This window comes from Micromys minutus (assembly GCF_963924665.1).
Source record: "Micromys minutus genome assembly, chromosome: 11".
In the NCBI taxonomy this organism is placed as follows: Eukaryota; Metazoa; Chordata; class Mammalia; order Rodentia; family Muridae; genus Micromys; species Micromys minutus.
In genome coordinates, this window is record NC_137980.1 from 50,349,180 (window position 1) to 50,372,746 (window position 23,567).

A 23,567-nucleotide genomic window follows, 5' to 3' on the forward strand; every position below is an offset into this window, starting at 1 on the left:
GTTGAACAATAACAATAATAATAAAGTTAAATCCAACATTTATTGAGTCTTATGCTGAGTCAGCTTTAGGTGCTCTTGATAGGTCAACTCAATCCTTATTAGCCTATGAGTTAATACTATTGTTTCATTTGTTTCAGTCTGTATTCTGTTCCTATAACAAAATACCTGAGCCTGTGTCATTTATAAAGAAAAGGGGTTTGTCTACTATATAGTTCTAGGGGAAGTCTAAGGGCATGGTAGTAGCATCTACTCTACTTCTGGTATGGACCACATGCTGCTCCATGCATGGTGAAAGCCGGAAGTACAGACAAGAATGGTGCTAAGGAGAGGAAGGGGCAGTGCCAGGTTGGCTTTCTCACAACCTAATCCCACAAACTAACCTAGTCAAGCATCTCATGAAATCAGAGCCGTGGTAACATAATCACCTCTTAAGGGGCCTACTACTCTCTGACCGTTAAGTGAACTTGGACGTGAGTTTTGGTGGGACAAACCACACTTTACTGTTTAACAAGTGATCACAATGAGGTGTGTAGAAGGGTTGAGCTAATTAACAAAACTGGAATTTCAACCCTGTTAGGTAAGGATGTGATACTCATGTAACCTGAGAAATGGTACGGAATTATGCTATAGAGATATCTTTCTGTATACTGGTCCTTTAATCCCAGCACACAGGAGGCAGAGGCAGGTGGATGTCTGTGAGTTCCAGGACAGCCATGCAGTGAGACCCTGTCCCAAACAAAGGTAGACACAATCTGATCCTGCAATCCCGTTTCTGTTTCCTTGCAGGAGGTTGGAAATCTGTATGACATGTTCCACACACGCAACTGCTTACACCGTAGAGCTTATCAACACAAAATTGGCAACCTCATCGATAAAATGTAAGAATGTCAGTGTTACCTCACTATAAAAGCTTACAAGGTGCTTTGCCGCATTAGCATTCCCAATGCAAGCTGTCTAATGTAAAAGGGTTTACTTAAAACAAGCCCAGCACAAGCCAAGCATGGTAGCACATGCCTTTGATCCCAACATCTGGAGGCAAAGGTAGACAGATCTGTGTGAGTTCAAGACCAACCTGGTCTACAAAATGAGTTCTAGGATAACCAGGGCTATGTAGAAAAATCCTGTGGAGACAAAAAGGAAAAAAAGGTGTAAAGCTGAATATGGTAGCACATGTCTGCAGTGCCAGCACTTAGACAGACAGACAGGCAGTTAGGCAGGCAGACAGGCAGACAGACAGACAAGCAGGCAGGCAGACAGACAGACAGGCAGGTAGGTAGGCAGACAGACAGGCAGGCAGACAGACAGACAGACAGGCAGGTAGGTAGGCAGGCAGACAGGCAGACAGGTAGGTAGGCAGACAGGCTGACAGACAGGCAGGTAGACAGACAGGCAGACAGGCAGGCAGACAGGCAGGCAGACAGACAGGCAGACAGGTAGGTAGACAGACAGGCAGGTAGACAGGCAGGCAGACAGACAGGCAGACAGGCAGACAGACAGGCAGGCAGACAGACAGGCAGGTAGGTAGGCAGACAGGCAGGCAGACAGGCTGACAGGCAGGCAGGCAGGCAGGCAGGCAGACAGGCAGATAGTCAGGCAGACAGACAGACAGACAGACAGGCAGATAGGCAGGCAGACAGGCAGACAGGCAGATAGGCAGGCAGACAGACAGACAGACAGGCAGATAGGCAGGCAGACAGGCAGGCAGGCAGACAGGCAGATAGGCAGGCAGACAGGCAGGCAGGCAGACAGGCAGATAGGCAGGCAGACAGGCAGATAGGCAGGCAGACAGGCAGGCAGGCAGACAGGCAGATAGGCAGGCAGACAGGCAGGCAGACAGACAGGCAGGCAGACAGGCAGGCGACACAGAATTCAAGGTTATTTCAGGTATATAACAACCTTGAAGCTAGTCTGAGGCTTTGTCTCAGGAGGAGAAAAGAACTTAGGTAATTTTGTTTTCAGTTTGGAATCAGAGAGAGCCTTTGGTTCAAAGCTTTATACACTTCTTCTGAACTTGTTTAAAGGAAAATCATATTTTTTCTGCACCTGTAAGACTGGGGCTGAGTATACTTATTATTGGAAAAACCAAGTGAGATAAAGGCTCCTAAAGTTCTGCCGTCCTGTCTGGAACACAGTAAACATGCAATTCAAGGCCTCTAAAACCCTGCCATAGCGCCTGAAACATAGTAGGGATGCAACTCAAGGCCTCTGAAGCTCTGCCGTAGTGCCTGAAACATAGTAGGGATGCAACTCAAGGCCTCTGAAGCTCTGCCGTAGTGCCTGAAACATAGTAGGCGTGTAACTCACAGTCATAAACAGTTGTCTTTCAACACAGAGAGTACCTTATTTGTTTTCTTAAACTAGAAGAATCCTTTTGAGTGAAATACAAAGCAAATCTCCAAAATTTCCTTCTGTGTTTTTACAAAACGATCTTAGGATTACAGACGCTCTCCTCAAAGCGGACCCCTATGTGGAGATCACAGGGACGGGCGGGAAGACGTATCGTATTTCCACAGCCATCGAAGACATGGAAGCCTTCACTAAGCTGACAGGTAAGAGCTCAAGACACGCGTGCTCTGTGTTGGCTACGATGTTAGCTGCCCTTTGGGGTCAAGAAAAGGAAGTACTTATATATGTGAAATTTCAACACGGTCATTCTTAAAGTAGGTGTTACAGTACCTCCTGTATACTTGCCACATATACAATATTTATTTTTATTTAATACAACTAGATTGATACTAAAAAAAAAAACTTTAAAAAATACTAAAAAAAAAATAAATAAATAAAAAATAAAACCTTGTCAGTACTGGGCACTAAGTCAAAGGCTGAAACGGTCTCAGGGTATCATACAGGCTCGTTAAGGCTGATGGCAGATAGGAATGCCAGATAGGGCCCTGGGTTCTGTCCACAGCACCACTCCCACCCAAACGTTTATAGTACAGAAACTGAGGATTAGTACCTTAATCATGTGATCAGATTTAATAGAGTATCATGGCAGCAGTGGTGGGTGCAGAATGACTCCCTGATCCGATCTAAAGGTCAGCATCCTAGAGTATGCGAGTGATTGTTCTAAGTGTGTGCCCATTAATTTATCTACATACTTGCTTGATTTCACTGTTGCACATAGTGAAACACTTAAGTTACATTATGAAGACAAGTTAACAGTTTTTAAAAAATATCACCACTAAGTTTCTCGGTCCATTTATTTATGTTTAAGAAAAGCATTCCTGTCCTTGGGGGATACACATGTCAGTGTTCAAATGTTTCATTTAAAAGACATGGCGTACACACCACCAGATGCCGTGGTTTACACTTATAAACTCACTACTCAGGGATTACACAGTTGGAGACCAACCTGAGCTACATTGTGAGCTCAAGCTTCCCGAAGACTGAGACCTTCTCTCAAAAGAGAAACAAGAAAACGGTAAACACATAAAGTGCTCGTGTAGAAAAAAATGACGATGATGAATTTGCTTGAAGGCTGTTTTTTAAAGAAAATTGGAAGAAGATAATTTTTCCCTTTCTATTATGATCATAGGTAAAATATTAAAGAACTTAAAAAGGAACCTTTAATTAAGTCAGTTTACAAACTTGCATGTACTGGTCACTTTAGCTTCAACTGTTATCAGCGCAGAAGTTTTTCCACTTATCTCCTTCTGCCAACATTGGCTATTTTAAGTAGATCATAGACATAATTTTGTTTGTAAATGTTTAAGGCCGTCTGAGACTAAGTAGCCAGACCATGCCTCGTTTACAGAAACGAATGCGCAACAGTAATAAGTCAGTCTCTGTACTGCCTGCTCCAGCTCAGCGTCCTTCCTCCGCACCCTTACTTCTCAGCCATCTGCATGTGCCTCCCCCTTACTGCCGTCTCCTTAACACAACGGTCATAATGCTCCTGCCTTGTTAGACCATCTCAGGACCCCAGTGAGGTATCTTTAAGTCCTACTGCCATTTTAATGTGAATGAAATTTCATCATGTTGACAGATAACATCTTTCTGGAGATTTTGTACTCTAAGGATCCACAGTTGTCTGAGGCCCAAAATATCCTAAGAAACATTGAATGCCGTAATCTATACAAGTATTTGGGTGAGACCCAGCCGAAGGGTGACAAGATTGCGGAGGTAAGTTGAGTCACCAGTTATCCTGCTGTTAGCCGAGGGTTGATGGAGTTTCTATCCTCCAGAACAAACCATTAATCTATCACAGTGGTCACGCCTCCTGTCTGTTCTCATTTGGTCTTCTCAGTATGCTCCGGCCTGTTTACCAGATGAGAGACTAAGGCTGAGCAATATTAAATAAATGGCCCATGAAAAGAGTCAGACCTAAAGGCAGGCAGAGGCGCTTTCAAATTCAATAAGGGCCTCAAACTTTAGACAGATCCAACCACTGGAAAATGAATCTCTAAGGTGGAAATCCCTCAAAATAAAACCCACGTGAACCTCAGGCATTTTTATCTCCTGTTGACCCTTGAACAATGCTGGTTAAGGACGCTTGGCACCATGCAGTAAAAAAATTCACCTTTAACTTTTGCCTCTCCAAAAACTTAACTACTAAAAGTCTGTCGTTGCTCAGGAGCCGTGCCAGCCTGGTGACAGTCAGCTCCTTAGATTTTGTGTGTCATTCTTATTAAATGTGGCCAGAGATACAGAGGGCCTGGGAGAGATGAGCTTGCTACTCTAAGCAGATTGCTGGGGTGAGGTCAGTAGTCACTGCAAGAGCACAGGAGGCAGCTATAAATAGATAAATGCCACATTCTTTCCAGAACGTGATGGTTGATTTGTTTATTGTTTCAAAGCCAGCACGTACCAGAGCTGTGGTGTCGGGTATCTCTGTCTTCCGTGCTGAAGAAGAGAAGTAACTGTGGTTCACGTGCTTAACGACAATCTGGATCCTAACTGGGGAGTCTTATCTCTTCTAGGCAGAATATGAACAGCTTTCCCAAGAAGTTGCCAACGCCAAACCTGAAATGGTCCTGGGTGCTGAGCTGAAGGCCGAAGATTTCATAGTTGATGTATGTAGTGGGCCCAAGAGTAGGCTACATGAAAATTTGTGTTTTAAAAAAATGCCTTCCCTTTGGAGAAGGGGGTGGGCAGAGTGCATGGCTTTAATCCCAGCACTTGGGAGACAGAGGTAGGCAGATCTCTGAGTTCAAGGCCAGCCTAGTCAATGTCTGTGGCTAGTGACCACCATGCTTGGCTTTGCAGCTGTGAAGTCTGCCCTGCATTCTTCTGTGTCGCCCTACACTGCCAGTCCTGGCCCTCCTAGAGACTTTCCCACTAGCAGTTGGTCTTCCATCTGAAAAAAAGATCACACAGCATTCATCTTGCTGCCTTTTCTCTCCTTTGGGGGCAAACTCAAGAAAAAAACCTTCTGAATGACCAGGTTTTTTCTCTGGGTCTAGGTTAAGTACCCCTTATGTAAAATCTGAAATCTATAATTTAAAATATTCTAGAATCTGGGACTGGGCCTAGGTCCTGAATTCAATTCCCAGTGCATGCTCTCATGTGTACACACACACACACACACACACACACACACACACACACATTCACTCTCTGTCTGTCTGTCTGTCTGAAAGCAAAATTCTCTCCAAGACAATGCGTGACTTCAGTGTGACAAAGCGTCAGGCAGTCTCAGATCGATGCATCACAGTGCCTTTAATTGCCCTTCTCCTTCCTACGTGGTTCACCCCTGCTCACCTACTGTCCCAGGCAAGCATGCCACATAGTTCCACTAGCCATGTTAGCACGAGGACCTGAGTGCTGTCTGCAGAATCCACTTTAAAAAAAAAGAAAAAGAAAGAAACAACACAGACACATACTCACACTTCCACATAGATGCACACACATACACTTACACTCACACACACACACACACACACACACACACACATTCACATACATACACACACAGACAATACACACACACAAGCATGGCAGTACATGTTTTTTCAGACCAGAACTAGAGATACAAAGACAAAAGGACCCCTGGGGCTCACTGGGCCTCCAGCCTAAGTGACTTAATGAGCTCCAAGCCAGTGGAAGAACCTGTCTCAGAAAGTGATGCGTGTGGCACCTGAAGAGCGGCAGCCAAAGTTGACCCCTGGCTCTTGACAATGCCTTTATACTTGGTTGAATACTCACAGATACTTTCCCCTCCACCCAAGTTCCTAAACCAAATCCCCAAAGATGATCGTGTGCCAGAGTTATTTTTATCCCGTGTGTGACGGCTTCCAGTAGCCCTACTTCTGAGCTCCCAGAAGCTCGGTGCTTCTCACGGTTGTGATTGCTTACTCGTTCATTGTTTTAATTAAGGTTATCAATATGGATTACGGGATGGAAGACAAGAATCCAATTGATCATGTTCACTTCTATTGTAAGAGCAACAGCAGGAAAGCAGTCACGATCACTAAAGATCAGGTAATGGCCACGTGAGAGAAGTCTGCTCTAAAGGTCTGTTTGGCACGTCTTAAAGTCAGTTTATATTCTATGGGTGAATCAGGTTGTAAAGTCAGTGTGTACTGTTAAAAAAAAAACAAAAACAAAGAGGGCACGGACCACTGAGTCAGCTAAGGAGGGCTCATAAGGGCTCACAGACACTGAGGCAGCAAACAGGTCACCTGTCTGGGTCTGCACCAGGTCCTCAGCATATATGTTGTAGCTGTTGGCTTGGTGTTTCTCTGGGACTCCTAACTGTGGGAACATCATGTCCCTGCCTGCTGCCTGCTCTTGGCACTCTTCCTCCTGTTGGGTTGCCTTTCCAGCTTCAGTGTCTGAATGTGTTCTGTTTTGTCGTGTTTGGTTGTCTCTTGGAGTCCTGCTCTTTTCTGATGGGAGATGGAGGAGGAGGAGGAGTGGTTCTGGGGAGAGGGAAGGTGGGTGTGGGGAGCTGAGAGGAGTTGGGGAGGGGAACTGGTCAGCATGCCTTGTATGACAGAAAAATCTACTTTCACTTTTAAAAAAAGACATGGCTAGAGAAATGGCTCTGTGATTATGAGCACTTCCAGCTCTTGAAGAGGGCACTGGTTTGATTTCTAGTATGTATGTGGTGTGCATGCATACATGCATACAGGTTTGATTTTTAGCATGTATGTGGTGTGCATACATACATACATACAGGTAAAACGCACACGTATAAAATAAAACTAATGGATTTTTTTAAGTAAAGCATAAGCTAGGTATGCTAATACACACTGTAATCCCCACATTTGAGAAGCTTAATATCAGGAGTTAAAGGCCAGCCTGGAGTACATAAGAATCTATCTTAAAATAAAGCAACAGTTTGGGGGCTGGAGAGGTGGCTCAGCGGTTAAAAGCACTGGCTGCTCTTCCAGAGGTCCTGAGTTCAATTCCCAGCAACCACATGGTGGCTCACAACTATCTGTAATGAGATCTGATGCCCTCTTCTGGTGTCTGATGACAGTGTACTCACAAACATGAAATAAATAAATCTTTTAAAAAAAAACAAAAAACAAATAAAGCAACAATTTAAAATATCTGTATCTAGTTGGGCATGGTAGTATATACTTTTAATCCTAGCAGTCCAGAGGCAGAGGCATGTGGGTCTCTGTGAGTCTGAGACAGCCTGGTCTATAGAGTGAGTTCCAGGCCACCCAGGGCTGCAGTAGTAAGAACCTAGAAGGAAAATCTAACCAGGCAGTGGTGGTGCACGCCTTTAATCCTAGCACTTGGGAGGCAGAGGCCAGCCAGGAAAATCTATATATAAAAAAATAGACATACATAGATACATGTATATCTGGATATAGGATAATATCCTGATATTTATACCAGGAGCCTAAAACTGCAGGATCACAGGTTCAAAGTCTGACAGTTCTAGGAAGTGAGTTTAAGGCTAGCCTGGGCAACCTAATGAGCCTTCTCTCAAAACAGGAAGGGGAGGAAAAAAGAGAGCTAGGAACATAGCTCCATTGTGAGAAATATTCACGTAGCATACACTGAGGCCTTGGGTTCAATCCTCGATCCACAAAAGTAGTAATAATAATAATATCTTTTAATTTTTAAATAAGGTATATTTTGCTAGATACACCGAGGACATGGGATCCTGGTTTAAGATCAGCTGAGGCTGTAATCATGAGACTTTGTCTCAAAGCAGAGGTATAACAGCCAATTTCCAGTGCCTCCTGTTGGCCGAATATCATCGAAGGTGCAGTGTTTGCTCTGAAGCTCCAGTTACAAAGTCTAGTGCACCGTGGCTGAAGTTATACAGTTAAATGTGCCTGTCTGTATATTTTATTTGAGAGCCTGTCATCTGTATATAATTGTGTCCTGTAAATCTTTCAGACTTTTAGTAATTAATGTACAATTCTCAGGCTTTTTGCAGTAAATAAGTATTTTCTTCTTCGGATCATAATTGGGATCAAATAGGAAAGCAGGGCAGTGCTTTTAACTCAACAGTGAAAATGGTTTCTCAGCATTCGGGAGGCAGCAGGTCAGTTAAGTGAACTCAAGGCTACAATAAAACTTTTCTTTTGTTAAATAAAAAAAAAAAAAAGGTGTCACAGCTGCTGCCACAGAAATTCGCAGAGCAGCTCATCCGCGTGTACTGTAAGAAGAAAGACAAGAGGAGCCTGGACACCGCCGGGAAGCACTTCATCCAGTGGTGCGCGCTCAGGGACTTCACCAAGCCGCAGGTAGGGGCTCCGCTCATCCCCGGACCTTTACGAAAGAGAAGCCTGGGAGTTGGGGTGAGACGAGGTCCTACCTAGCTCAGGCTTGCCTTGCGCTCCTGATCCCCGCTTCACCTGCCAAGCATGGGAGTGTAGGTAGGTAGGCAGCAGTGCAGGCGCCTGCGTACCTTTCAGTCTTTAAGGAAAGGCTGACGGGATCCTTTGTTTCCACTGAGAAGTTCTTGTTTAAATTGTAGCAATATGGGGCTGGAGAGATGGCCACTCTTCCAGAGGACCCTGGTTCAGTTCCCAGCACTCAGCAGCTACATGCGGCTCACAACCAGCTGTAACTCCAGTTCCAGAGGATCTGATGCCCTCTTCTGGTCTCCGTGGGTACCATACACATAGAATAAGAAACATAGGGGGAAAACTCTAAAAGAGTGATTGAGGAAGGCACTGGCTTCCACATGTGCCTGCAAGGTCACAATCACCTGCACACACAATACACATATATACACATGCACACAAATACACCACATACACACTGCACATATATGTATAGATAGATACACATATATCACACTCAACACACACAACACCATACACACTATGCACATATACAGCACGCACACACCACATATATACCACATACATAGACTACTCAAATATCATACACATCACAAATACCACACACATGCACATATATCCCTTAGATACACACATAACATACACACACTTCTCTCTCTCTCTCTCTCTCTCTCTCTCTCTCTCTCTCTCTCTCTCTCTGTAACGGAAAGAGAAATAGAAACACAGGTGTGTGTGGTAAGTGCCTTTGGGGAACCACGATGAAGCCAGTACCTAAGATAGACATAGTTCCTTAGTGCCTGCATCCCAGTCTAGGTGTGCAGCAGAGACACACCAGGGAAAAGCAATCGTGTAGGATGGTAAGTGCTTTCAGGTCAAAAGGAGATGTAGCCAGACTTGGTGAGATGAGAAAGCCTGCCTCCAGAAAGCCTGCAAGCCAACCCCTCAAGGAGGGGAGAGGTCAGCAGCCGTTTACGGGGCTGGCAGCAGGGGCAATTAGGGAGGCATTGAGACAGAGCTGGAAAGCTAACAGACAACGTGAGCCCTTTCAGGAGCAGCAGCGAGTGGTGGATGTTCCCCGCCATCCCGTATGCAGGGGGCAGCCTGAAGCCATTGAACTGGAGCGAGTGAAATCTTCCAGTTGGCATTCTTAGCATGTGCTGGAGCTGAAGTCAGAAGGTGTGATAAAGTAAGCGTTGTGCACGGGCCGCTGCCTTTGAGGTGAACATCAGCTCACTGGGGCTCTGTCCAGTCAGATCTGGTGCGCTCAGCAGAGAGAGGACGCTTAACACTGGGACGTTACCAAAGTTTTGGTAGAGCTGAAGGAACAAATGGAGCAGTGGGGACAGTGCCTGGGTGACCTTATGGCCTTCCAGGACAGGCTGAGGGAGCAAGGGGAGTCCAGGAGCTGTGGCCCCTTCCAGCATCTGGAACGGTAGAGTGGTAATGCACCCGGAGCCCCATGCCCGAGGAGACAGGAGGGGAATGCTCAGGCTGCACTGTCCTCTCTCTCCAGGCTGACCTCATGTGGAGAAGCCGCTCCTCACGGGGGCTAGAAAGGAGAAAAGCGCTGTTTGAACAGAGCTCTCACGGGTACTGAGTACCTGAGACAAATGGGCAAGGGCAGTCCAGCCTTGTCCGAGACACACTGCCTTCCCTGTGCCCTGACTGTCTAATAATTCCTGCGCTCTCTCTCTGATAGGACGGAGACATCATTGCACCACTCATTACCCCACTGAAATGGAGTAGAAAGACTTCATCTTGCCTCCAGGAAGTATCCAAAGTGAAAACGTGTCTAAAATTTTAAGTGAATGTCTGCGGTTAGTTCTTTTCAGAAACCTCTTTCCCTCTTCACAATTAAGTTAGGAGACAAAATCAGAGGCCACCAGTGACTTTTATTTAGTATCTTGAATGTATGCTCTTGCTGGGGTGGGGGGAGGTCGTTTTTTATTCAAAACAAAAAAAATTGGTAATATTAACACATTTTTCCTATCTGTTCTGTGGTGGTTTGAATAAGAATGGCCTCATAAGCTCATATAATTCAGTGCTTAGCCACCAGGGAGTGGAACTGTTTGAAAGGATTAGAAGGATCAGGATGTGCGGCCTTGTTAGAGGAAGTGTGTCATCTGAAGTGTCACCTTTCAAAAGCCTATGCCAGGTCCAGTTTCTCCCCTTCCCCTCCCCCTCTCTGTGGATCAGCTACTGCATTAGTACCTTGTTCCCACCATGATGATGGCAGACTAAGCCTCTGAAGCTATAGGCCAGCCCTAGTTAACTGCTTTCTTTTATGAGTGTTGCCTTGGTTGTGGTGTCTCTTGACACAACAGGACAGTGGCTAAGACAGATCCTGTAAAAAGCATTAGCTGTGTCTTTTTAGCATTAATTGAAATCTTTCTCCCTTAGCAACCTTTTTCTCAGGATAACTCTCCCATCTATTCTGAACTCTTGGGACAAACTCTTTTGTTTTTAATTCAGAAATCGAGACAAGGGTACAAACTAGAATTCAAGATTAAAATTGTGATGCATCATGTGGTTAAAAAATAAAAAACCTAGTCCCCCTAAAGAGGTGCCCGCCACCCTGCTCCTCCCCAACACCCCACCCCCTTCCATCCCTGTTAAGTGCCTGGCTTGGGGAACATTCAGAGCAGCTCTTTCCTCAGAGGAGCTGAGGTGTGCCAGGCAAGTACTCCACCTCTGACCTCAGCTCCATCCCTGTCTTCCTGGTACAACTTCCCCAGTCCCCTGTTCAGAGGGCATCACACACCAGGCTGCTCCTGAGTCTGCTGTGACTCCAGACAAGATCACCCTTTTTGCACCTGAAACCACTCCAGCTCCAAAGGACTCACCGATTGCCAGCCTGGGGACAGGCCTTTGTCTACCTCTTCTGAGCTGAACTGGGCAGCTGCTCAGAGACCACAGACGCCACCCTCTGGCTGATCTCTCCCCCACACCGCAGCACCGTTGATTCAGTGTGTTTACGGGTTCAGAACATTCTGGACTGCCTTTGTGAGCTTAGCGACTGGGCAGTGAGTCTCAGGTTCCCTGTGTAGCTTGCTGTCCCTACCAGTGCCAAGCCACTGTGGTTCTCCCTGCTGCCTGCCTCACCCCAACTTTGCACAGCTTCACCAGGAACTGAGTCCAGTTGGAGCCAAGGGTGGTCACCAGAAATGCTAAAGATGCCGACGGTGGGGACAGAGGCAGTTGCTGCAGATAACATCTTAGTGATGAGGCTCTGCTGGCTGAGCGGCCTGTGTTGCCTCTCTGGGTAGCTACGTTCTGTCTTGTCCACTCATGGGTAAAGAGTATTGGCTGTGTCTGCCCCTGTGGGGTCATAAATGCACAAGGGAGGTGCTAGCTCTGCACCCCTAGCCACGGTGCCTCTTTAACTCCGGGTGGCAAGGTCCCTCTCCCCTGTGTGTGTCCAGACTTGAGGTTAAGAATTGCATAGTTTTCTGAGAATATTGTTGTATTTTTGCCAGTCTATATTTTTTTAATTATTATGGTTTATTCTGGAATTTTGTCATGTATTTTTACCATGGTATGTGGGAAACAACTCTGACCCCTTTTACGCACACGGTGGCTATATTCTATGCCCTTGAAGCTGTTTTCCTTGTGAGTACCTGTGTCATTCACAAGACTGCATAAAAATGGAGATTTTTAACAGTTTTAGTCTCTCGAGTTACTGAATACTGTCAGCTTGCTGTAAATAGAACCACAGGTTGAGTGACAGTGACTTCACTGGGTAAGGGGACAGCTGCATTAAAGCTTTCAGGAGTGTATTTCTGTCCTGAAACTGGAGGGAAGCTCTATAACCACTGTCCCCTCATACTCATGTGCCCAGTTGGGATTCCTGAGCACAGGAATGCATTTTCTGTGGGCCCACGTAGGTGCTGGTTGGTATCACAGCACTGTGTGGGGTCGGCAAGACAGTAGTACTGATAAGGTCCCAGGTACTTGGTTTTCCTCACAAAATAAGAGCAGAACATAGTTGGCTCTTTTGCAGCAGGAGGCAGCCCCTGTGTGGGAAGAGCAATGGGGCCTGAGGTCATGACAAGCTCTCTTCTCAAGCCCCTTGGCTTCTGTCTACAAAGGTTCAGCTTCTTTGCCCAAATCTACATATTGTTCAGATGCAGCTCTGTCTCTCCCACGAGATCAAGTGACAGATGTGTGAGCACCTGACCCGATGCTGGCCTTCAACCCCGTCTGGCCTTTGGGTTCTAGAAGAGACAACAGGGCAGGAGTGAATGAGGCTTCTCTTTATTAGTTATTAGAAGCGGAGCCCAGGCTTTTGGGGTTTGACAGAATTCTTCAAGTAAAAGTCATCTCTCAAGCACAGAAGAGAAGAAAGCGTGTGTGTGAGTGTGTGCGTGCGTGAGTGCGTGTGCTTTTTGTGCACAGATATACACACCCAACTTGACTGAAAGAATATGGAAGTGTTATAGGGCTTAGGATTTTTGTTTTGTTTGGTTTGTTTTGGTTTTTGGTCTTCTAGGGATTGTCAAATCCCATAAAGACAAATTTTATGTGTCTTCAGTAAGAGTGTCTTTCACACCTATTGATCAGCCCTGCTGGAGAACAGTGGCTAGTTTCTCTATTCTCAGGTTTCAAGGAGAATGGTTGAGAGCCACAATCCACATGAGGGTTCTTCCCCATCCCTAGTCAGGCAGGATGGCTGCCCTGTGTGAGAAGGCTTGAGTAGCATCCAGAAGTGTCCCACACATCTCTGGTCCTGAAAAGGGTCAGCTCAGAACCCAGGCCTCCAGCTCCTTGATGCAGAACTGCTCCTGCCGGGCCAGCACTTCATTGTTGAAGGTGGCACAGGGGTAGCTTCCGCCATGGTACAGGTCTCCATCCAACCACAGCCCAAACTGACCACTGAAAAGAAGAGGGAACAGGCTGTGGAGACAGCTCTGTAGGTACAACATCTGCTACACACACAAAAGAACCTGCCCCCAGCACCAACATAAAAAGCCAGACAGGTCACATGGTTCTGCAGCCCTAGCACAGGGAGGGTAAGGGCAAGCTGGTGAGGCCTAGCCAGTTTCAGTGTACGGTGGAAGTGGACTGTGGAGGACGGACACGCTCGCACACGCGCGCACACACACACACACACACACACACACACACACACGGGAAATCTTAGCACGCTTGTGGCGTGTGCTAGGCCTCTGTGACCGACTGTCATCATCACATTACCCACGGGAGCATCGAGGCTGTTCTCATCCCTTACACCGGTTTATCGGGTTTTGGGGCCTCCTCATGAGCTCCGTAGCATTCAGGGCATTTTTTATAAACAGCCCATTGGTTTTAACAACTGTATACAGTGGTACAGCCATCACCACAACCCAGCTTTAGAACATTCTAACCTTCACATTTAAAAGAGAACCCGGGCTGGAAGCAGGAAGTGGATCAGTAATCAGCAATGGCCAGTGTGCCGTGTCCTGCTGCCCCTCTGTGGAGCTGAACTGAGAGAGGGACGCTTCTGTCTTACCCTCAGGGCACAGTTTACTGTGCTTCCATGTAAGGGTCACACCAGGGTAAGAACAGCCTTCATTTGTCTTTTCCTCACTTCCACTCCTGTCCCCAAACACGAAGGCTGTGCTCTGAGCCAGATGCACGTCACCTAACGAGCCTTGTCTTGGGGGACTCTAGGGCTTCTCCATCTTGTGACTCTAGCCACCTCCACGTGGCCATTCCTAGTCACTCCCAACTAAGCTGTCACTGAGCACGTGGCCCTCTGGGAATGGGCTGTGGTTCTGATGCTAGATGGCCTGCCCATTCCACCTTCAGCACCCTGAGGAGAGGGACACGGGCCACCCCAGGATGTGGGAGACAGAGACACGCACCTTCCACTGCCCATCATCAGTGAGTCCAGGTCTCCTTTCACAAAAAATGAGTTGTGCCCTGTCCACTTAAAGACCTGAACGAAGAGGAAAAGCGGGTCATCCGAGTGCTGTCATTGCAGTCTGACTCCAGGCCACGTGGTGGCAGTGTTGCGCAGGGCCCACTGGCTACCAGGAAAGACTGGGCTCCCAGACTTTAAGATTTCCATTTCCTTGGACTTCACCCCTTATGCCCTCTGCCTCGGGTCGCCCACATCCTAGCAATGCTAAATAAATGCTAGCAATAAAACAAACCACGGGAGCTTCCTGCTTTCAAATACAGAGAGAGGGAGACAACCAGTCCCAGAGCTGGGATGGCACTGTCTCTCAGCCAACCCATCCCATGACCGACAGGCCCTTAAGACTCCCCGTGACCTCCTGTGAATTTCCATCTCACTGTCTGGGTCACAGCCTCCTCCTGGTCTCCCACCATATACTTCCCATGATCCTCTTCATAGTGACCTGCATGGCCCACCAACTCTAAATCGCACTGTATATCTTCTACCTAAAGCCTTCTGGTGTCTTCCACTGTGAAGGAGACAGAATCCAGTTGTCCAGCCAGAGTACACCGGCCCCCGTCCCTGCCCTTCTCCGTGCCCTCTCCTCCCCTTCCATACTGCACCTGAGCCACACTGACCTGTCTCTTCACCAGCGCCTAAGGTGCTCATGCCGTAGGGCCTTCCTACATTCAGACCCCTCTGTCTACAGCATCCCCAACACTGTCCCCCAGGGTCACTTCTTACCCTACCACCCGAACGTCATTGCAGAGAGCCTCTGTTTGATTTCCCTAGGCATCTGCCCCCTCTGAGACAGTTCCATTTATGCAGCGGTGTGCCTCAACTTGTCCACCCTACTACAGTGTAATCTAAGACCGCCAGGATACCTTGCTACACCCAGGAATTAAGAGTGAAGACTGGAGAACCAAAATAGGCAATAAAGGTGCTTTTCAGGGCCCTAAAGTACAGCATGTTGCTTCCTGCCATTGAATGTCCCAATTGCTAGGAAACAGCCCCCAAGGAACAGAAAGATAGAGGCCGGACTGCCAAGGGGTGTATGTGATAAAGCTAGCAATCCAGCACAGAGGACAGGATTCTTTAGCACTGCTGTTCTTCCTCTGCCGTCTTCAAGGACGCGTCCTTCTGATTTGAAAGAGCAAGATAAACATGGCTCCGGTAGAAACTAAGACAAAGTTCACCATGTAACCTGGAGTAGCAGTTGCTTATACAAGCACTGGGAATTCATAAAGCGTTCCAGCCAGGAGACAGGCAAAGCTCACGTTTTTCAAAGTATTGAACTCTATAGAAACAGGCTGGAGTCACAGTGAGCCCTGGAAATAATGGATCTCATGTAATAATTTATTCTAGCACTTACTCACCGGACACGGTTAAGCATTGGTTAGAACGGTAGACACAGTAACATCTGCCTCGCAGACATGGAAGGGGAAGACAGACAGAGGACTAAGAAATGGCACATTAAAGATGCTGCGAGGGAAGTGACACTTGGAGGCAATAAAGATTTAGAGGGAATGGTCACTTAAAATAAGGAAGGTAGTCATGGCAGTCACTATGATGGGGACAGCAGGGTAGTCCTGATGGTGGTGTGTACGGATTCAGGGGAAAGGCTGAGCAGAAAGCACATTCAGAGGCCTTGGGTCACGGGGGGGGGGGGGCTGTATTTTTGCCTTCCAGTTTAGGCTAGCATTGCTGGGGCACGGGGGGGGGGCAGCAAATAACCAATATTCGAAAGAGGCTGGGGAGGAGCCATTGGGAGGAGAGCCGCAGAAGAAAAGAAGAAACAAGAGCAGTCAGCAAAGAAAACCAAATCCCCAGCTCTGAGGATAACAATCAGCAGGAGGGTCCAACAACAAGTTGTTGGTTCAAGAAGAAAATACTAGGGCTTTGGGCTTTTAGTATAGGCTGCAGGAAGGAAGGTGTGGATGACCAGCCTACGGTCTTGGGGTCGCCTTTGCCTTTCTCCCAAGAAGGGACGGTTGCTTGCCGCTGATGGAGGCGGAGCAGCAGACCAGGCATATTCTGTTGTTAGCTGGGCCATCCACACCTCTTTGGCCATCTTGGTGGGAGACCAGATGACCGTGTGGCAGAGCTTGTTGACCAGTGTCTGTGCTGAAGGGGAGAACTCTAATAACAAACAAAAGCACCCACAACTAGCTCTCCATCCATTTCTCAGAATGTGAACGACTCATTTTCAAGGGCACACTAAGCGATCACATGTATGACCTCACACACTGATCCCGTCCACCTTGGTGGGTCCCACGTGTGCACCCTGCTCCGTCATCCTCTGCCCCCGGAGTGCCCTGCCTGGTTGGAGACCTGGGGTTGGTTGACACATCTCCATTCACCACATTCCCAACCACTTTCCCCTCTGGTCCCTCCTCTGTAAGATAAGGCAAGGATAGCAGGGTACACTGTGGGATTTTCACAGTGATTGGATGCGCATCTCCCTAAGGTGGTTAAGTGCAGGCCCGTGAGTTGCTGCTGTGACTGTTTATAATTTATAATAAAAGTTGTGTGTGCTCTGCCTGCCGTGAAGCATCAGTCAGCCAAAGACCCAACGCTGGAAAGTCTGTAGGTGGAAAATGTTGGGACCCCCCCCCCATCTCCCTTCTTCAGAAGTTTCAGACTTTCAGCAGCTTGTGCCCCCTAAGGTCTCAGTCACCTGTACCTGTCACTAAGTCCTTTCAGTTATATCCTATGGGGAACCTGAGCAGCTAACCACCCTTCCCAACTCCCTAGTAAACTCTGTGGCTCAGCACACCCATCTCCTCACTCTTTTCTCCTCCCTTCCAGCTTCCAGCCACTGTCCTCATGGTCACATCCAGCACATGTCCTTAGCGAGGGGTGCAGGGAGCCCTCCAGTTCATTTCGAGTGGCCCTCTCCCGCTCCCTACTCCTTCCTGTTGTCCTACGAATTGCTCAGCTGCTGCCACTGCTCCAAATATTTGACCTGGTGGAGACCCCTCCTCTCCGACCCCACCTTTGTTCACCCTTCACTCCCCTCTGGCTTCGCTGGCCTTCTGCCCGGTCTAGGCTCTGCGGTCCACTTGGAGTTTCCACTCCCGCCTACCCCTTTCCCATTATTCGCTGAGAATGCAGCCTGCCAAGAGCTGCTCTGAGAACCTTGGCTGCTCTGGTACATGCCTGGCCAAGGAAGAGCTGCACCCCTCTGAAAAGTGGACAGAGCAGAGTTAGCCTCTCCCGGCCACTAGTGCTCTCTGGGGCTCCCCTTCTCACACACGGGGACTGTGTGCCTCCTCCTTCTTCCTCCAGGCTTCATGTGCATACTCTACATGATGCCATTGTATGCCTCCCCCCCCCCCCCACACACACACCTCAGGTCCACTGCACTTGAACTCATCTTGTCCTTTCCGGTCTGGACGGCAAATCTGCCTCCCTTGATTGATGAGTTCATGGTTTCTGGAGATGTCGATGGGCCGCTAAGGGCACTGCCATGCCTACCATTGCCCTGAGGGGAAGTGGACAGGAGGCAGCCCAGCATGGAAACTCCCCAGAGCTGTGACCTGTCATAGCCTTCCTCCGTGACAGAAGGCTGAGCCTCACCTTTAGCTGTGGGGAGAAGGAGAAGAGAAATGTCTCTCCGGTGCCATAGAAGCCTTTGCTGAGTCGGATAGCTGAGGAGGAGAAGGCACCAAACATCTGTAAAACAGAGAAAATGGCAAGAAAGGAGCTCAGGGTTCACCAGCCACCTCATTCAACAAGCTTCAAAATGCATGCTCAGCCTCCCGGATGCCTGGGGAGTTGGTGTGAAGAGGAAGATAGGGCTGCTCCAAGGCCCCCAGGCCACCCTCTGTCCTACACTCCTGCCTTCCTTGAGTTGTCCTGACTCCTCCACTCTACCTGCCCCACTCCGTTCTGTCTAAGTGTCTGTGTCTCTGTCTCTCTTCAGGGTCCTGCTGTGTAGCTCAGGCTAACCCAGAACGTACTTCCAATGAGAAGCCTTTACATGCATGTGATATGTTTGTTCAACCTACCTTTTTAAAAATACACTTCTGTGTCTGTGTATATACTGTGTGACTGTAAATATGTTTGTTTGTGTGAACAGATACACACACACATGTACACGCATGCGCATGCACACGCACATGTGTGTTCCCATTTATATGGAAGTCAGAGGCCAATCCGGAGTGCTCTGTTGCTTTTCACCTTCTGTTTTGAGACAGGCTCTCACTAGCTCTGGAGCTGACCAATGAGGCTGGTTGGCCAGGATCCTCCCGTGCCTGCCTCCTGTGGGTTACAGACGTGTACTGCCGCACCTGGCTTTTTTTCATGGCTGCTGAAAATTAAACTCAGGCCCTCACGCTTGCGTGGCTAACACTTTACTGACCAAACTATTGCTTCAGCTCCAGATATGCTTATTTCATATAAGGAATGCTTCTAGAAGAGCTGGAAATTACAGGGGAAAAAAAGCCATCACCAAACCCCCCTCTTCTTCCCCTAGGTGATGTCTGTAGCTTTGTGGATTGTGTTCTTCTGATACCTGTTCGATGCCAGAGCATAGGTTTTTCTGCACACTGACAGCCCACACATAAGCTGTTTCCTCTCATCTTTCTCCACCAACTTCAAATGTACAGAAGTTCAGGGCTGGGGGTAGAGTTCAGCTGATTGAGTAGTTGCCTAGCACACACAGGGCCCTAGGTTCCACCCCAGTTGAACCAATAAATTGTATTATTATTATTATTATTATTATTATTATTATTATTATTATTATTATTATTATTATTATTATTATGAGATTAAAACAACAAGTATAGATTCCTTCCACCTTAGAGGAAGCATGCTCTTGTTGCCATACTGGCTTTCTCTCTATTTCTCAGATCCACTTGACTGATACAGTGGTTTTTCTCTCCTAATTCTCCAGCTCCTAAGAATGGGGCTGACTCTTCTATAAGCCCGGTATCACGCCCAAGAGAACCAATGACAGTTCTGGAATTATCTCTGTGTATCACTGTATATTCAATTGTCCCTGATTATCTCAAGAATGTGCCTCCCATCCCACTTTGAAGAGGAAGCAACACATTGGATAGCAGACAGCCTTGGCTCTGCCCCTTGCTTCTGGCCTGCCTGCTGGTTGTGTGACAGATACAACCATCTTCCTTCTGTGGAACGGCTGTTGGGATCGGGGTATGGATCATCACAGTGCTACGTGGAGGTGTTAGGGTGCAGGGTTCAGGCTCAATGCTAGGATAACTTCTCATGGCACATAGCCTCTGCCACAGAAGGGAGTCTGTGCAAACAGGGTGAGGTTCTTGGCTCTCAAGCAAGAAGCCTTCCGAGATTCTCCTGTCTATTTAGAGCCCCCTGAGCTCTCTTCCCACTCTGGTATGTTTCTTCTGTAGAGGAACATTTAAAACCAGCTTGCGGTCCCACCCACCTTCTGCATGGAGAATCCCTCCAGAAATTCTATAGTTTGGGTAACCACATAGATATTGGGCGTGGCAGTTGAAGTTTCTCTGTGGCAGTTAGAAACTGTCTTCGCTGTCCCCCCTGATTTCCTACAATCCATCCCCCTCCCCCACCAGCCGAGGATGTTTTCAAAATATGTATTGATCATTTAGCTATAGATCTCCTGCGTAAAGCCTTCCTGTAAGAGCCAGAGGTGGTACATCTGCCTGAACTCAGCACTGGAGAGACTGGGGCAGGCAGGAGGATTTGCAGTTCAAGATTAGCATAGGTAACATACAGGGTTCTGAGCCAGCTTGTGTCTTAGTGAGTGAGATCCTGTCTCCGAGTAAATCAAAACAACCCACTCATGGTCTTGTGCTTGCAGATGTAAGAGGGTTTGCAGTGCATGGTGTCAGTGGTTAATTGTTCAACCCCCAACACCATCACCACCACCACCACACACCACATACACACAGAAGATATCAGTCTATTAACCCTAAGAGTGCTGGACCATTTCTGGCTTAATCCTGCTCTTCTCCATATTTCTTAACCTGGCACACACAAGTGGCTTCAGACACACGAGTGTGCAATGGTGGCCTGGCTCCAAGTGCAACCGGTCTCACTGTTGCTATCAGTACAGTTTACAGTGATGTGGTCCGTCATCTCTGCTTTCTTGCTTCTTACTGTTCCCTGGGCAGTACCCCTGGTTTGTCTGGGAGTGCCCGTACCCTGGCCCAGCTCACCTGTCCATCCTGGTCTCTCAACAGCAGCAGTACTGGCCCACTGTGACCCTCCATCTGTCGGTATAGCCTCCGAAGACTGAAGCCATCCCTTGACGTGCAGAAGACCAGACTCCAGGAGTGGCCAGTGACGCTTGGGGGCAGGTGGGGACTGAGCTGGAGGTAGAGCAGGAGCTGAGTGAAGGGACTCACTGCTTCCCTCCCCTACTCAGCTTTCACTCTGCCCGGAGGCTCTGTGTCTGTGAGCTAATTTTTGTTCCCATTTTATAGACGTGAAAACTGAGGTTCACTTGGTCTTTGAGGATACATGAGAGACAGAATCTCACCTTCTGGTGCTCCTCTGTGTGTCTGCTCCACCCCAGCTCTGGTTCTAGTCCCCAGGATCTATGTCACTCTTGCTTGATTTCCCAATTCTACCCAGTGAGAAGGATGATGGTACTAGTGTGACTAGAGAGGACAGGGGTGCCCAGGGAGAAAGCTTGATTGATTCAAGGTGACATTTAGCTAGGGACACTGCAGCTGTGACTTCAGAGCCCCTGGGTGTGTCTGGTACAGGGAAAAAGGACTTCAGGGCTGAAGTCCTACAACACAGAATGTGCCCAAACCTGCTTAATCTCAGAGGCACCTAGGACCTGGCTGGCTTCTGTCAGCTGAGGCTCTACAGGGTCCTGGGGGGCTGGGGCTGGCTCCTCCTCTTCCTCTTCCTCACCGTCCTCCCCAGACAGTGAGTCCTCCATCTCTGTGGGCTGTAAAGATACAAAGAAGCTCGGTAGATGGAAAGACACAGTGGAACCAGCTATTATCATATCCCAAGACCAAAAGTTAGGGTATTGTCTTGTCCCCTGCCCGGGTCCCCGAAATCCTACCCCACCCAAAGGAGCTGCGAAGTACCCACCACAATGGAGACTCTGTCCCTGCCTCCAAAATGCCTTCTCCTGGCTAATCACTGCTAGTGAAGGGAGGGGGTGGGCAAAGGCCTGCACAGTGCCACTCAGAGGGGAACAGTGGTATTTCCAGTTTGCTCTAGCCCCCAGGGGACAGAAGAGCAGGTGGGGTCCAGCTCTGCTGCAGTTGTGAATGTTAGGACAGGAAACCGTGGTTACAACAATAATACCCATCTCAAGAATGGCTGACATTGGAACTCTGCGACGAGGCCCGTGTGGATAGCCTGCTGTTGTTGGCCTGTTTTAATTCTTTCCTTGTATCCCAAGAAGGTGCTGCTGATTTCAGCATTGTACAGGAAAGCCCTGGGGCTCACTTTCAGTCAGTGTGGAAAGAGTGCTGTCACACCTAGCTCTCCACACAATGTGTGCTCGCCCACATGAGTTGAATGATGCTTGAAATAGAGGCGTGTGTGTGAGCAGGTTGGTGTGTCAGCTGTCAGTGTGCTTTGAGGGCGAGCTAGAGTTCTATACATACGTGTGGGTGTCAGTGGGCAGGGATGCTGCTGGGACCCCCATGCTCACTCACTTGAGCTTCCGTACCATGCCATGGTGTGTTCAAGTGTGCGTTCACACATGTGAGCAGGCCTGTACTCAATAGTATCAGGCTCATCATAGAAGGGGAAGCCTGTCTGAGAAGGAATACCTAATATGCCCCTTCCCTTCCCTTCCCCATTCCCCGGGCTCAGACCTGGAAGGATCCTCAGGATGGAATAGTCCCGCAAAGGGACAGCAACAGTGGTCTATTCCGTCTGGAGGAGGGGGTCTCAGAACCTCGCAGATGCCCCAGAACCTCTATCAGCCCTTTCTTTAAAGCCCCAGCCAGCTGGGAAGGACTTAAGAGGGGTAAATACACACAGATACACAGACAAACACACACACACCTCCACCCTAGCCCAGGATCCCCCCCACCCCAGAGAGCTCATCGCCTTCCCAAGCAAATCCAAACCCCCAGCCTGTGCCGCTCCCTTACCAGCTGAGTGTACCGCCATTGCCGGCTTCTCATTCTGCCAGAGCTTAGGCCAGGGTATAGTCCTTGGACCTGGCCGAGGAAATGCTGCAAGACAGTGCCAGCAGTGAGGAGGTGCCTGGGCACACCCCACTGGATCCAAGCCTACCCAGCTGCCCTTTGCTCCCTCTTACCTGTGATCCCCAGGCCAAGTGGCCACGGGGTGGGTCTGTGAGCAACTTGGCATTCAAGGCCACATGTGCAGCTAGCATGTTTTAGTCATACACAGCTGTAAATTCTGGCCACTTCAGTGCTGTTTCCAGAAGTCTGGCCTGGGAACATTGATTCCCTTGGAGGATACCTGATGTCAGGACTAAGGATTTAGGACCACTGGTTCCATAAATGACTGTGAATAAGTCCATTTGCCATTTGTACCCCAAGCCTCAATTTCCCATTGTGTAACATTAAAAAAAATATATCATAGTGGTGCACACATTTAATGCCAGTACTTGGGAGACAGAGGCAAGTGGATCTCTGCAACAAAGCCAGCCTGGTCTTCAGTTCAGCCAGGGCTACACAATGAGACCCTGTCTCCAAAAGGGGGGAAAAAAGAATATTGTGCATATGTATTTGTATGTATACGTGTATACGTATATGTATTTGTGGGCATGAACCAAGGCTGTCCTTCCACCTTTATGTGGGTTCTCAGAATTGAACGTAAGTCATCGAGGTTGTATGGTAGGCACTTTTACCACCACCTCACTGACCCTCAATCTAACCCTCAACACCTTGTATAAGAAAATCTCAGAATTCTTTGTAGGACCAATAGCCTACAGCTCAGGCCCTGTCAAAGCTCATGGGTGTGCTATAGCGAAAGCCTGAAGGGTCATGGTCAGACCAAAAGAACTGACCTTTTGAAGACTT

General features: G+C 48.1%; 2 protein-coding genes across 4 annotated transcripts in view; one reads left to right on the forward strand and one right to left on the reverse strand.

The window, feature by feature from the left end:
• Positions 1-12,374, forward strand: part of SAMHD1 (SAM and HD domain containing deoxynucleoside triphosphate triphosphohydrolase 1) — a 32,310-nt gene extending 19,936 nt beyond the window's left edge. Inside the window, exons 10-17 of one of the 3 annotated variants that reach the window (XM_080924710.1) lie at positions 787-878; positions 2,434-2,549; positions 3,986-4,122; positions 4,920-5,012; positions 6,316-6,420; positions 8,514-8,651; positions 8,885-9,016; positions 10,414-10,546. In XM_080924710.1, the coding sequence (XP_080780836.1) occupies positions 787-878; positions 2,434-2,549; positions 3,986-4,122; positions 4,920-5,012; positions 6,316-6,420; positions 8,514-8,651; positions 8,885-8,977 (774 nt within the window). In that variant the 3' untranslated portion in view covers positions 8,978-9,016; positions 10,414-10,546. Of the gene's footprint in view, positions 1-786; positions 879-2,433; positions 2,550-3,985; positions 4,123-4,919; positions 5,013-6,315; positions 6,423-8,513; positions 8,652-8,884; positions 9,017-10,413 lie in introns of those variants that run through there. The other 2 variants (XM_080924709.1, XM_080924711.1) reach the window with 2 other exon arrangements.
• Positions 12,375-13,450: 1,076 nt separating this feature from the next.
• TLDC2 (TBC/LysM-associated domain containing 2) lies at positions 13,451-22,700 on the reverse strand (the record flags this gene model as incomplete). Its single annotated transcript, XM_080925484.1, has 6 exons — positions 13,451-13,586; positions 14,558-14,631; positions 18,172-18,267; positions 20,757-20,909; positions 21,359-21,499; positions 22,668-22,700. The coding sequence occupies 6 exons, from the start codon at positions 22,698-22,700 to the stop codon at positions 13,451-13,453; spliced, it is 633 nt and encodes a 210-aa protein (XP_080781610.1).
• Positions 22,701-23,567: the final 867 nt, after the last annotated feature.